Here is a 15,205-nt window from a genome sequence, read left to right as displayed (position 1 = left end):
TAACATATTAAAAATAAAATAAAAATAATGATGTCACAGAAATGCTTTTCACAGTCTAAATCACTAGCCAAAGGCTCCTTAACATATTCTAAAAGCCCCTCCTAAAACTATTAAAACCACACACTGTGTTTTATTTTGAGTTGATTATAAACACTTCTCAGCTGACAGCTGAAGTTATATGGGAGTTTCTGAGTATTTTCACCCTCATGACAAAAGCAAAGCAAAGGATTATCTCTGCAGAGTATCCTTCATGGAAGACAAAATGAAGGTCTCGTGTGGTTTGTGTTAACATGTTATTTCAGTCAGACGGAAGGCCCTTCACTCGGCTCTCTTTGTCCATGCAAATAGTGGCCACAGATTTTCCGGGTGTGGTCAGACTGGGAAGCCACTGGGTGATGAAGGAGGAGTGAAATTTGTTACAGAACAAATACGGCCTCCAGTGAGTGGACTTCATTTGAATCCTAATTTGATTTCCAATGTAAAGTACTCTAAGTCCCTTTTTGTTGTCCCTAAACAAATGGCCCCKTAACACAGAGCAGGGGTTAAGGGGAAAGCCGAATGGACGCGTGTCCATGAGTTACTTTGTGTTTGTTTGAACTAGTGCGTAAAATTTGGCTTTCATTTTCATAAACCTTTCCTTTTTTAACAGCCTCCATCCATCTGGAGAGGAGTGACAGAACTACATGGAAAAGACCAATCAAAAARTTTGACCAATCAGAATCAATGAAAAATGTGTAAACCCAAATCATTTGCATTACAAAAAGAAAAAAGTTCAGCTTCACAACACTATATTTTGAAGACATTCACAGGAAATATGACCCACCCTGGGGAACATATTATCATGTAAACACTGACACTGCCTCATCTGAAAATATTTCCACTCTCCCAATGCTGTCACTTTGTCACTATAAAGGAATAATTCAGCAGAACTGAAACACATGGCAAGATTCACAGAATAAAAATGCACAGGCTAAATGTTTTTCTGGGTGTTTTATAGATTTTGATTACATATTTAGGGTTTTATTAAACATTTATGAGTAAAGTATTTACCTTGTCTGTTAAAGGACACATTTCACTTGCATCGTTTCAGTTTAAATTTGTTAGGTTTGTAAAATAAAATGGTAAATTTGAACTATAGAAATTACTGAAAAATATTCAAGGGTAGCTTATGGCTGAAATTCAAACTTTTGTCAAATTTCTTTATAAAGCCTAAAAAATGTTAAAAGGTGCTGCAGTGGCTTTTTAGGGTCACCATGATAACCACTGTTTCTCTGCCCTATATTACTGTTAATAAGACAGGCAGACATAAGGACAGAGTAGAAATAGTAAATAGTAATTTTGTTAAAAGTTTTAGTCAAATTGGGGAAAACATCCTAAACTGCAAGTGGCAGAACTATCTGGTTGGTTATTTCAATGTTTCTACAGTGTTTTATGTAGAAGAAATGACCCTTCACACACACTTTTATTCGTATTTTGGGAAAAACAAAACAAATTTTGATGGAAGTCAAGACCTTTGGGCCACATGTGGCTCACAGGCTTTGAGTTTGAGAAGGGTTTTAGATGTTTCTCTGTTTTGTCACACCTGATTGGAGTGAATGAGTTATTAACAGGTCTCTGCAAAATTTGGTAACATGATGAAGAGCGAGGATACAATTACAACATGTAGGATAGTGGACCCTTGAGGACCACGATTGGACAAAACTGTTTTAACTGTCCGTAAAAAATTTAGTACATTCACTGATTTTTTTTTCTAATGAGATCCCAAATCTAAAAATCAAACTGTTATACCCACTGCTGTAGGATTCTAAACAAACACATTTTCTCTCTCTTAGTGCCATGCCAAACCATGGCACACCATGGTTCTGTATTATATGCAGTCTTTCACAAGCTGCAGGAGGCCAGTAGGTATTGTGGCCATAAAAGGCTCAAGCTCTCTGTCAGCTTTTCCCTCTGTTGCCCATAACTTCTTCCTTTTATTTTTCCAGTTGGTATATGTTCTGATCCTTCTCTCCTCAAGGTGTGTTAAAAAATTAGCCTGTCCCAGCATGATCTTTTTGTAAAGGGATATTTTTTCATTTGTTGTTGCTAGRACTTCTTCGTTGTTGTTTTTTTGACATTTATTTAACCAGGCAAATCCCATTGAGATCACAGATCTCTTTTGCAAAGGAGGCCTGGGCCTGAAGGCAACTTACTGTACGTGTTTTTGGTCTGTGGGAGGAAACCGGAATACCCAGAGAAAACCCACGCAAGCACAAGGAGAATAGACAAACTTCACACAGAAAGACCCCGAAAGCTGTCATTCTGCCAAATTGGTGATTCTGTCAGTGTATAAGATTTGAGCGTACTTCTTAAAAATCACATTTCTGCAGCATTATTATGTCAGCAGCTATTGGGTTCATGATGAAATCTTCTCTTCCATATTTCACAATGGGAATGATACAACACTCCAGCACTTTCTTAAGGCCTCTGAATGCTTGTTTTGCCCATGAAATTCTGCATTAAAATTCTTTCAAAGATCTTCCACCTGTTGTTGCAAAAACATGAAAATATTTAAAACTCTTGACTTGTTTTAGCCCTGATTCGTTCCGTTTGATGTTACACACTCATATTTCTTTCTGCTTAGTGATTATCWTGATTACAACCCCTGGCAAAAAGTATGGAATCACCAGTCTTGGAAGAGCACTCATTCAGACATTTCATTCTGTAAAACAAACTCAGATCAAAAACATGATACAATAATAAGGTCATTCCAAAGTCCAACTTGTTGGCTTTCAGGAACACTCAAAGAAATGAACAGAAAACATTGTGGGAGTCAGTGAGTGTTACTTTTATTGACGAAGCACAGGGAAAAAAATATGGAATCACTCAATTCTGAGGAAAAAAGTATGGAATCATTAAAAACAGACAAACAAAAGACCATTCAAAATACATCCTTTGGCTTTTATAACAGCTTGCAGTCTCTGAGGCATGGACTTGAGTGATAAACGGTATTCTTCATCAATTTGGTGCTAACTCTGATAGCAGTTGCCAGATCAGCTTTGCAGATCGGAGCCTTCTTGTGGACTTTTTTTTTCAATTTCTACCACAGGTTTTCAATTGAGTTGAGATCTGGACTATTTGCAGGCCATGACATGGACTGAACATGTCTTTCTCCAAGGAATGCCTTCACTGTTTTGCCGTATGGCACGATACATTGTCATCTTGGAAAATTATTTCATCACCTCCAAACATCTGTTCAWTTGAAGGGATGAGAAAACTGTTCAAAATGTCAATGTAAACTTGTGCATTGATAGAAGAATGAACCACAGTCATCTTCCCAGTGCTTTTGCCTGACATGCAGCCCCATATCATCAAGGACTGTGGAAATTTGGTTGTTTTCTTCAGGCAGTCCTCTTCATAAATCTCACTGGAATGGCACCAGACAAATGTTCCAGCATCATCACCTTCTCCAATGCAGATTCTTGACTCATCACTGAAGATAACTTTCATCTAGTCATCCACAGTCCATGATTGCCTCTCCTTAGCCCATTGCAGTCTTGTTCTTTTTTGTTTAGGTGTCAATGATGGTTTTCTTTTAGCTTTCCTGTATTGAAATCCCATTTCCTTTAGGTGATTTCTTACGGTTCGGTCACATTCATTGGCTCCAGCTTCCTCCCATTTATGCTTCATCTGTTTAGTTGTACTTTTTCGGTTTTCAAGACAAATGACCTTGAGTTGTTTGTCTTGATGCTTTGATGTCTTTCTTGGTCTACCAGTACGCTTGGSTTTAACAACCATTCCATGCTGTTTGTATTTGGTCCATATCTTGGATACAGCTGACTGTGAACAGCCCACATCTTTAGCAACCATGCGTGAAGAGTTACCTTCTTCAAGAAGTTTCACAATCCACTCTTTTGTTTCATTTCTCTTGTTGGAGCCATGGTTCTTGCCACACCACTTCGTCCAGCAGCCCTTCAAGATGTCATGACTGCAGGTGTTTTTAACTGCAGACTAACGAGCAGATCTAATCTGAGGCAGGTGTCCATTTAGGGAAAGGAAATTGACTGGGTGTGTCCTTATTTTCTACCTCCAATTTGAGTGATTCCATATTTTTTTTCCTCAGAATTGAGTGATTCCATATTTTTTTCCTCAGAATTGAGTGATTCCATATTTTTTTCCCTGTGCTTGGTCAATAAAAGTAACACTCACTGACTTCCACAATGTTTTCTCTTCATTTCTTTGAGTTTTCCTGAAAGTCAACAAGTTGTACTTTGAAATGACCTTATTATTGTATCATGTTATTGATCTGAGTTTGTTTTACAGAATGAAATGTCTGAATGAGTGCTCATCCAAGACTGGTGATTCCATACTTTTTGCCAGGTGTTGTAGTTTTTTCTTAATGTTGATGCTTTCTCCATCAGTGATTTTCATAGTAATGGTTTGGTAGACTGTGGTTCGTATCATTGGAATAGTGTAAAATGTTGACATCTTTATCCTCAACTGTGATGCCAGGCATTGCTTCTATGGAACTCAACACATACTCACTATAAAAGGAGAACACATCTGGAAACGACACAACCATGTTGTACAGCTCTTTTAAATTTCACAGCCTCTTTGAGTTCATTTTCATACCTTATTCCAGCTGTTTGTAGCCATCAAATAGCTGCAACACACTGTCAAATAACACAAAACTAAAAAATCCAGTCATTTAAAAGTGTCAGTGCCAAGGATATAAAGAGCTTTGACATGTAAAACTTTCAAAACAAGTACTGGTGAGTTTACATGGTTACAKATGTAAAACAGCCACATTTAAATGTATAGTTTACATAGATTTTGAGTTTTACAGATTCCTCATCTTTTCTTCAGGTACAAGTGTTTAAATATATCTTACTGCAACACTACAGCTATTGTATCAAGTCTGTTTTAGTCACTAAACTGAGGAAAGCTAGAATTTCCTTCCTCATCAACTTAACCAGTGTAAGGCCTGGTGTTAGCTGTGTGATGCCGTAAGTTGGGTAGGAATGTTTATTTTTAATAGTAATTCTGCAACAGCTGGCTTTAACATTATTTGTATAAATTATAAGCAGTTTGGTCTGGATACAGTCTCAATGTGATAATGGAGGGTGATTACAGACTCAGCAAAAACATACTGTAAAAAGATAARTGGCCAACAAAACAGTGGATCTCCAGTGATTGAGGATTGTTRGACACATCGCAGTACTTTGCTGTGTGAGCTCAAAGTCAGCTGCCTACACCCCCCCCCCCACCCCAACTAATTTATTTTGATGATGTAATTTAGAAATAACTGCACTGTGTCAAGCTGCTTATTGGAAATTTTTATGGACCAACTATCCRAAAGACCAACTCAAAAAATATATAAAAAAAACTATCAACAAAGGTGTTAAATAACAGAGTTACAGTGGGCCGTGTGTGTTTGGGTTGGGGTGGAGGGGGGTGGGGGTTGATGAAAACAGCACAGCTACTGTAGTGGGATAGCTGTGTTTGATGAACTCCAGCCAAATGAGGATTTCTAACTGTCACTAACCGCCCTCTCACCACGTGCTCGCTCACACCTCACAGCAGATCAACTTTATATCCTCAGTAAAGCTGTCGACTCGCCGTAAACATACCAAGTGGCCAACACTTTTTCCTCCACCTGCACTGTCTCACAGAGCTGTCACAAAGCAGGCAGAGGAGGAGGAGGAGGAGGAGGAGGAGGAGGAAGGAGCACAGCAGGATGACTGTCTTTAGTTAGTCTACTCTTAGAACTGCGGAGAACAGCAGATTGCTGCATAAGGACGTTTAAAGGCAGACACAAACAGCAACTTTTGGAAAGAATCACATTTACAACACCTTAAATTCTTCATCTATTTTACCAATCATTGACATTACAACTAAATAATTTAGCAAMTTTGATAAAATTGTGATTCAAAACAGATGTTATTACAAAGATTTACTTCTGACACACAGTTCTGCTTTCAAGACTGAAAAGTACCCTTTCCTTTAAGGTGTTGTCCCAATATACATACGATTATAAATTTATGACAAAACCGATGTTATAAACTAATGCTAAGGCCTCACTGATCATGGGTCACACAAGTTGTTTTTCAGTAAAATGGAAAAAATATATTATTTATAAATTATTTTAATTAGTTACAGATGATACACATTGTGTTTTTTACCACAAATTACTGTCAAAATGTATAAGGGTGATTTATTTTAAAGCAGTTGCACATAAGAACCTTTTCTGGTGTTCTCACTGACCAGTATGACTTAGTGAAAAGAGAACATAAACCCAAAATTACAGCTGAAAATTTAACCACAAGATAAATTACTTTCTGAACGCTCTAATAAAGAAAATAGAATGTAGCAGCAATCAGCAATCTCTTCCTCATAACAGAATTGCTCCACATGAGTTATTTATTGGTCTGGATCATATTCAGTGTTTCCTTAAATTTGATGCTTTGTTTTTATAGCATCCTTCATGTCAGGTCTCTGGCTTTTCTCTTCATTACAATCCCAGACATGATCAAGGACCTCAGTATCACACTGCTGTCGTTGTGTTCCTACAAAATGTGTTATGAACAAGGCCTCAAAAACATTTATTATTCTAATTCTGTAAGAAATGTAAGTAGGTATGGTTGAAATAATGTTGGGATTGTGGGTAAAAATRTTAACATGCGGGAAAGACTTTGTTAGCGAAAGATTTCTGCAGGCGTTAGCAAAGCTCAAAAGGGGAGTGAAGTGTGTGTGTGTGTGTATTCACTCAAAAATAAATGCCCCTAAGGGAGTGAGACAGAAATGATGTCCATCTGCTGAAGATTTCTTTTACATCTAATGCACATGTGTCAAACTCATGGCCAACTGGCCAAATGTGGCTTCCTACCAAGTTCAGAATTCAAAATGACAACAACTTATCACAACTCATCAGTGAGTAAAACTTCCTTATTTTTACTCAATAATTTCTTACTTTATTTCATATGTAGTCAGATGGACACAATACTTTTCAGTGTTTATAAGAGGACATGTTAAAACCCTATTTCTATGTATGAAATACCACATGGAGCTCAGTAATTGTTTGTTGACTTTTGGTGTTTAGTCGAAGTTTAACACAAAACAAAGTTAATAACAACCGGCTTTTTTAGGGCCACTATAATGCTAATGTGGCCCTCTGTGAAAATGAGTTTGACACTCCTGATCTAATGTCTCAAAGAATTGAATTAAAGTGGTCTCTAAAGATACAACTTTTGTCAGAGTAAACAAAAACAGTCAAAAACCTATCAAAAATGATCAGAACACAGTAAGAGAAATACATTTAGTTTTCTAGAAAACATCACACATTTTAAAGACATATTGGTCATTTGAAAAAATAAAGCATGTTCGAAATATATTTGTAAATCGTTTATGAAAAGCAATTAATGACAAACATCTTAACCATCTCATTTGCAGAAAAACATGAAAATGTTTGACATTTTAAGAAATGGCAAAAGTAAATGAAATTTCTTTTTATAATTGCTTTTTTCAGTAGTAGTGAAAATTTTTGGTTTAGAAATACATACCCTTCTTTAAGGAAGATTGTCCTGAAGCAGTCCCCCAGACTCTTATAGCTGGTGGGGTCACAAGCTCCTCTCTGAATTTGGAACCTGAAATGAGAAAGGATTTATTAAACCCTCTCATATTTCAACAAGCTTTTTTTAAACCACAAATATGTCCTTTTTTACTCAAACAACTTTGGCATGTGGGAAAACACACTGAACAAAATGGATGTTATCAATTATGAGCTCTGCTTTTTCTTTATTTTCATTACCTTTCCCTCTCATTTACTCCCCCCCCTCTATGTTTGACTAAGAAGAGAGGCTTTTAACACAAGGTCGCCTCAATACACGGGAAAACTCAAACATTTATTTAACCCAACTGATCCAATTAGCAACCCAACACCAGAGGATTATGTTTTCTGCAGGAAGCTGATTAGCTGTTAACATGCCAGTAAGCCAATTGTAAGTTCAGTGTAGATGTGTGTACATTTTTAATGTGATGGAGATAATTGGGAGTTTTTGCTGTTTGGCAAATATGCAGGTAGCTACTTGACAAAATTCGATAAGATGCATGTTAATCTAGTGAGATCTAAAAAAAACTACATGTTCATTTCATAAAAAATGGTAAAGGCCTACCATTCCTTGAAGAAATGCACAAGACCTGCTACTTCTTATTTCAGAGTTTTAGAGTTAGACAATCATATGTTGAGAAATAACAGAATGTGTTATGAATGACTCTCACCTACCACAATGCCAAATTTTAACTCAATATCAATAAATTCACTGATGTATAGCCATTTMTGAGTACACTAAGGTCAACACAATAATTACTTTCTAAAAGTTTTAATAAAATTTGTTGTTTTATGAGATAGTTTGCTAACAAAAAAAGAGTTGATTCAGATTGTAATAGCAATGTTTTATATACAGTCGTAGATTAAACACATATGTCGTTATCAGTTAGGACTCAGAGTATAAGGAGCTTTCTCAGCTACCAAAGCACCAAATTTTAGTTCAATATCTGTAAAATCGACGGAGTTATAAACCTTTTTATGTTTGCCAAGATCTCTTGGTTGTGCAGTCACCTTAAATCGAGCTGTCTCTAAATGTTATCAGTTGTAGATGTCAACCCAATGATAGTTTTAAGTTTCATTAAAATCTGTTCAGTGAATCACGAGATATTTCCAACTATTTACAAATACACAGTCATGGGCAAAACACAGATGTTCTTAAATTAAAAAAAAATCTGCTGATGTGTGTCTAAAGTTTGTAGTGAAACTCAAACTCCTACCAAACAAAAAATAACAACGAACTCCTACCAAACAAAAATAACAACAAAGAAAACAATCTGAATCACCTACAACTAGCTACACATTTAGTTGGTAGATAGATGAAAAAAAAAGAAAGCAAAGTTTACAGGAACTTGAGAAATTTAATAAATCTTCCTTCTTAAAAGGACGTCAGTGAGTCTGAGGGAAGAAAAAATATGTAATGGGACAAGCGAAAGATTCCCTTCTCATATGGCTTCAACTGCCAGGTCAACAGGTCAGCAGTAAGTCGTCRATGTGGGTGCCTGAAGGGGTCATAAAGAGCCCTTGGGTTCCAGTAGAGGGGTAMTTTAGTGGGGTGAGCAGCTTTTCACATCACTAAGAGATTGACGTCTTGAAGGGGTGTCCCTCAAATCCTATTTGGTGGATTCCCAAAGAGCTTGTAACTGGTTCCTGAAAACTAGTTAAAAGAGCACAATAAATAGATGTCTGACACCATGTTAAAGAGATGACACAAAGAAGGACACAAAGTTTGAGAGAATGTTGAAATAAAGGGTAAGGGAAGGAGTGCAAAGAGCCAAAAGATTTAAGACTATTGGGGCTTGTAAACAAAGCCATATCTGGCTTAATTAAATTCATACGATTGTGGGGCCAAGGATAGAAGGCACATACCCTGTCCCCAGTCTCACCTTAAATATTTTTTTCTTTTTTCTRTTGTTGCTTGAACTCAACTCGGCCCTTAGAAAGTAAGGTTGGCAGGGCCGTGTTCCAGCTCCAGCCCCTGACTCCACTTGTAACCCTGGGGTCAGCTCATTTCCTCATGGCCCTCTCCTACCCTCCTATAAAACCCAGGGACCAAACAAGGCCCAGGGAATAAGAGATAATAGGGTGGAATAYAAGTACTCAAGGCAGCAGGGAACTGTCAAGCCACTGGCTAGGAAGCTTCTAAAGTTACTTTTCAAAACTGTAGAAAATAAGACACAAACTTTACTCAATCTTGTCTAAATTTACAGTCAAAAAGTTCTGCTTTCACTTACAAAGGTCTAGTGAACAAGAAGATATATTGGTTGTATAAAGAAAAGCAACATGTGGTGTATGTCTCTGGTGCTTTCTCTTGGCCTTGGACACTGCCATGCACATCATGAACTCTACATACAAAAAGACCCAAAGGAACTCCTCAGAGCAGTTTGTTTTTAACCTCAGTATGGAACATCTTCTTTAATCATTAGATAAAGCAAACAGAGAGACAGTGTACTCAGAAATGATGAAATGTGGARGCCTATCAAAATACCCAATAACCACCACCTTTCCCCTTTACCCACATTTAACTCTCCCTGTATTTAAGGTTTACCGGCCCTGAGCTCCTTAGGTGAGGTTGAAGGCAAGAGCAGGCTGAGAACAAGACAAACACACTGAGGTAAATGACCTATAAGATCCCGTTCAACTGACCTACCTATAAAACTGCAAATGCTAGGCAACCACAAAGAAGTCCAAAAGGTAAATCAAGGCAAAGTGGCAGGCTTTAGCCTTATTTGTGTTTTTATGGTTAGAAATTCAGTGTGTGACCAGGTTTGCTTTGACTCTGATGGTAATGGACTTGGACCTGTGGCCAACAAGATACGCCTCACCTTCTAAAAAGTACCATGCTGAAATMATAAATGGTCTGTACTTATATAGTGCTTTTCTATCGATCCAGGACACTCAAAGTGCTTCACACTACAATCTGTGTCCTCATTTACCCATTCACACAACACTCTATTAGGTCTCTACAAAGCTAACATATACAATCACCTATGGAGACTAATCAGTGCCAATGACGTTCATTCACTGATGGGACACACATCAGAGGCATTAGGGATGAAGTGTCTTGCCCAAGGATACAACGGCTGTGTCCAAAATGACAGGCCGGATCCTCCAGAGGACCCAGACTACCCGGTCGAGGTGGGCCGGGTCCTTGGTAGCCCGGGAAGACCGGAAAAAAAGAGGCAGTGAATTTGGATGGTCTAGCCTCCCCTCCACCCCGGCGTACATCATGTCACCTAGCAACCATGACGATGCTAAACAGAAGCAAAAATAGATCAAAATTAGAAAAATATCAATATACAGTATTAGTATTAATAATATCACAAAACAATAAAATTAACTTAAAGGTAACATCTGTAGAACTAATTGACCCGCTGTAGGAGCATGTTTATTTCACGTTTTTTATGACAAAAATAATACATAAAAACATGTTTATACAAACGAAAAAAGAGTTAGAATTACAACCGCTAAAATTTTTTAATTTTTAGATTGCCATCTTTTTATTCAAAACATATTCTTTTCTCTCGCTTCGTCCGCCATGACTAGCTTAAAAAAATCTCCGGTCGGGCCGCAGTGCATTATGGGATATGTTGGGCCGGGAGGGATCCATCAGGCCAGTCCTTCAAATCGGGGAAAAGGAAGGACATATTTGTTGGCCGAATCGGAGGAGTCTTCGGTTTGAGACGTCTGTTGCGGCGCTATGACGTATGCTGCCGACGAATTCGGCCTTCGGAGGACCCGGCCTGCCGTTTTGGACACAGCCGCTAACTGAGACAGCTGGACTGGGGATTGAACCGGTGACCTTCCYATTCCGGGACGACTTCCCTAACCACTCTGCCAAAGCCACCCCATGATGTTTAATAATGATCTTATTTAAGAATCTCTACGGAAAAGGGCAAAGAGTTATTTTGAAAATAGGCTTGTTGAGTTAACTTTAAAATTGATTTTTGTGTTTTTTAGGAGATTTTTTTTAAACTAAACCCTGTATTAAATGTTGAATACCTGAGTTACATTGATTTTTTTTTCAACAGTACTAGATGCCTTCCCATCATCCTTTAATATATACTTCATTTAGTTCTTGCAAGTATGAACGTTTAATGAGTATTAAGCCTTATCCAAGCATTGTCTTTCCAAAGAAATCTTTTTATTTGTGGTTTCAAAAAATGCTCCTGTGAACACAGCACTGRTTTTAAAAGGTTTTTTATCCACATGGAATTGCTGCAGCAACTATTCTAGGCTTTTATTTATTTCTATAAAACTGCCAAACACATAGACCAAACACAAGAAACAAGGCACAGAGCAGACACCACAAAGTGTAAGCACAACAAGCAAGAGCAAAAACACAATCCATGTAAAGTGGAACTTTTACTTCATGTCACATAAAGTAAGACAAGATGCCTTTATTATCACTGCACACATTAAATTTGCAGATCCCCATTACAGAAGCGTTAAAATGGTTTCATAATTTTTAGAAAGTTGTGTTTACATTATCCACACAAAATTTTTTACAAACAATTTTTCATTCTGCAACCTAGTTTTAAAAAATATGGTTTTAGGTGCTACTAAAATGCTGTTTCTATGTGGATGTGAGGCTGAAACAATACAAAACATTTGTGTATTCACAAAACGAACTTCCCATGTGGACAAGGCCTAACTATCTATTTGGGCCAGAAGAAGGACCGTTGTACTTTTTTCTCTCTTGGAACCAAAAYCTTTGACAAAAACAGGAAAAAAAGATGCACTAAAGAAAGGAATGAGAGCTGGGCAATGTCTTGTGTTAGATCTGAAGTGGGTAAAAAAAACCCAGAGAGTAACATAAAGGAGAAATGTATTTTTTACAACTACATTGTTAATTTTAATGAGCAGAGTCATAAAAATGGTAAAAGTCCATTGCATGGGGACTTAAAGGTCAAGACCACTTTCCGGTTTAAATGATCCAACATGGCAATCTCATGGTTAGTGTAAACATTCAGAGTAACCAATGTACGCTTACTGAATTCAACTTTTGCTTGTTTTTATAACTTATTGTTCATTTCCCTTTATATTTAAACTGTATAAAATTAGTGAAATTTATTGTCGATTTTAGACTCTTACCTTATCCAGTAACAAGAAAATTGGACAGGGAAGTMAAACTTAGAAAAACTGAGTATGACAAGAGGTACAGTAAATCAACCATGCTAGAGGCAGCCAATAAAAATAGAGTTTTGTAGCAGAATATGTAAAAACAAGTCAAAGGGAAGAGATGTGAGCAGGAAGGAACTAATAAACCATTGTTGCTTTGATATAAGAGGATGTAAGAATTCGGTCAGACCAGATTTGGTAAGCCAGTATCTCATTGGGCTCAATTGACTACCTACCGGTATTTGGCAACCCACAAAATTAAAGAAAATAGGGGATCTTTCATGCAAACTCACTAAATTCTGTTTGTTTGTGACCAAGTAACCAGTGCACAACATTCGTTGTAGCCAAATTTAGGAAAAATACAGGATKATTTTGTGTGCAGGACTTGCATTTTAGGCCAAACACATTATTTTATTGCCCATCTCTATTKACATCATAACCTTCTCAGCCTGATTTGCATATCTCGACAGTTGATCCTYCATTTAAAATTTATTACTGGAGTACACTTTTGAAACTAAACTAGAAAGATTTGAACCAGTTATCATTGCCTGCCGAAGCTGAAAGTGGAGATGCAGATGCATAGCTTTCAAAATCTCTCWGTTAAATTTGGCTTGATAAAAATGACTTCTTTAGATATCTCCAGGTTTGTCACTATTTTGTAAAGGAAATWCAAGTTGTCCTGACTGAAAACCCCTCCAACCTAGTTCAGACTTTTATTGACAATGTAGTGGTACAAAAATGGTAGGAAATGGCATTTTCTTGAGAAAATAGTTACAAATCATTTGTGTGAACATCTGAATAGAAATAATTTATTTGAGGAGTTTTAGTCAGTGTTTAGAGCTCATAATATCACAGAAACAGCACTGGTGAAAGTTATTAATGATATTTTCATGGCCTCAGACAGTGGACTCATGTCCATGCTTGTCCTGTTAGATCTCAATGCTGCATTTGATACAACTGATCACAGTATTCTATTACAGAGACTTTAACTTGATATTGGATTACAGGAAAAGCTCTAAAATGTTTAAGTCTTATTTCAATGACAAATTCTAGTTTGTAAATGTTAATGAATCTTTTACATGCACCAGAGTTAGTCATGGAGTTCCTCAGGGTTCAGTGCTTGGACCAATCCTCTTTGCTTTATATACTGTATGCTTCCATTAGGTAAAGCTATTAAACAGCATGGGCTATTTTATTTACATTTTACATTGTTATGCTGATGATACTCAGTTATATTTATACATGAAACCTGATAAATCTAACCAGTTACTTAAACTACAATACATGTCTTGAAGATATAAAAACCTGGATGACTCGTAATTTTCTGCTTCTAAACTCAGACAAGATAGAGATTGTGGCTTTTGGACCTGAACATCTTAGGAATAAACTTTGCAGCCTTTCACTTCCTCTGGATGGCATTAATCTGGCCTCCAGTTCTAATGTAAAGAAATCTTGTTGTTATTTTTGATCAGTATACGTGTTTTAATCCCCACATTACCAGAACTGCCTTCTTCCACCTGTGTAATATTACTATAATTAGAAACATCTTGTCCAAAAATGATGAAGAAAAACTGATCCATGCATTTATTATGTCTAGGCTGGACTACAGTAATTCTTTATTATCTGGGCATCCAAAAAACTCTATTGCTGCATTCACACCGAATGCGATTTCAGGGTCAAAATCACACCCAATGCTTCAAGTTGGAAGCTTGTTCACTTTGAGGTCAGACGTGAGTCAAAATTGCTCTTGAAGCGCTTGATGTGCATCTAGCGCTTCAAGAGCCCCCCCTCCTTTGCCAGTCTCTCCTTTTTTGTCAGTTTCTGTTTAATGACGGATGACATAAAGAAAGTGGCTTTGCTTTATTTACTGAGAGCATGAGAACGTTGCACTAATCAGATAATTAATTCATAATTAATTCACCAGATAATTCAGAGACGTTCTGAGTTTGGTGAGTTGCATCACCCAGGAGCTGGAAGCTAAAGATGCTCGCTTTCAGAACTATTTTTMTCCAAGTCCAGTTTGATGAGCTGCTGACCCGCATTGGTGRTGACATCTCCTGCCAGGARACCGACTACAGGCACTCGATTTCATCTAAAGAGTTCCTGTCCATCTGTCTCAGGTTAGAGGACATCATTCAGGAAACTGTCTCGTCGGAAAATCTGTCACTACATCACAAAGTGGAGTCTCTCTGATTGGTTGATGCACCGCATCAAGCTGCAAAAGTTCAGATTTTCCAARTCCAGCGCTTGATGCACAAATTGTGCGTAAAGCATGAGGAACGCTGGAGGTGGAATTCTCAAAGCGCTAATATCTGTTATGATTCTGTCTCTGTCTGCCTGTTCTTGACCCAGTTCTTGCTCCTGTCTGCCTTGCCCTGCTCATTGCCTCTGCCCCTCCCGTCACAGAAACCCTAATCAACTGATTCTTGTCACCTGTTCCTGCCAGTATATATCCCAGTTCCAGCCTCCAGCCCATTGATTTTCATCAGCTCGTCTATGATC

At 37.5% G+C, this 15,205-nt stretch overlaps 1 protein-coding gene across 2 annotated transcripts in view; it reads right to left on the bottom strand.

Moving 5' to 3' along the window:
- The window catches only part of slc25a21 (solute carrier family 25 member 21), a 203,205-nt gene that overhangs the window by 39,627 nt on the left and 148,373 nt on the right, over positions 1–15,205 (bottom strand). For both annotated transcript variants that reach the window (XM_014019776.1, XM_014019775.1), the window contains exon 4: positions 7,539–7,622. In XM_014019776.1, the coding sequence (XP_013875230.1) occupies positions 7,539–7,622 (84 nt within the window). The remainder of the gene's footprint in view (positions 1–7,538; positions 7,623–15,205) is intronic.

The sequence above is a fragment of the Austrofundulus limnaeus genome, unplaced genomic scaffold (assembly GCF_001266775.1).
Source record: "Austrofundulus limnaeus strain Quisiro unplaced genomic scaffold, Austrofundulus_limnaeus-1.0 Scaffold230, whole genome shotgun sequence".
Classification (NCBI taxonomy): Eukaryota; Metazoa; Chordata; class Actinopteri; order Cyprinodontiformes; family Rivulidae; genus Austrofundulus; species Austrofundulus limnaeus.
This window is presented reverse-complemented; position numbering and strand designations above follow the sequence as displayed.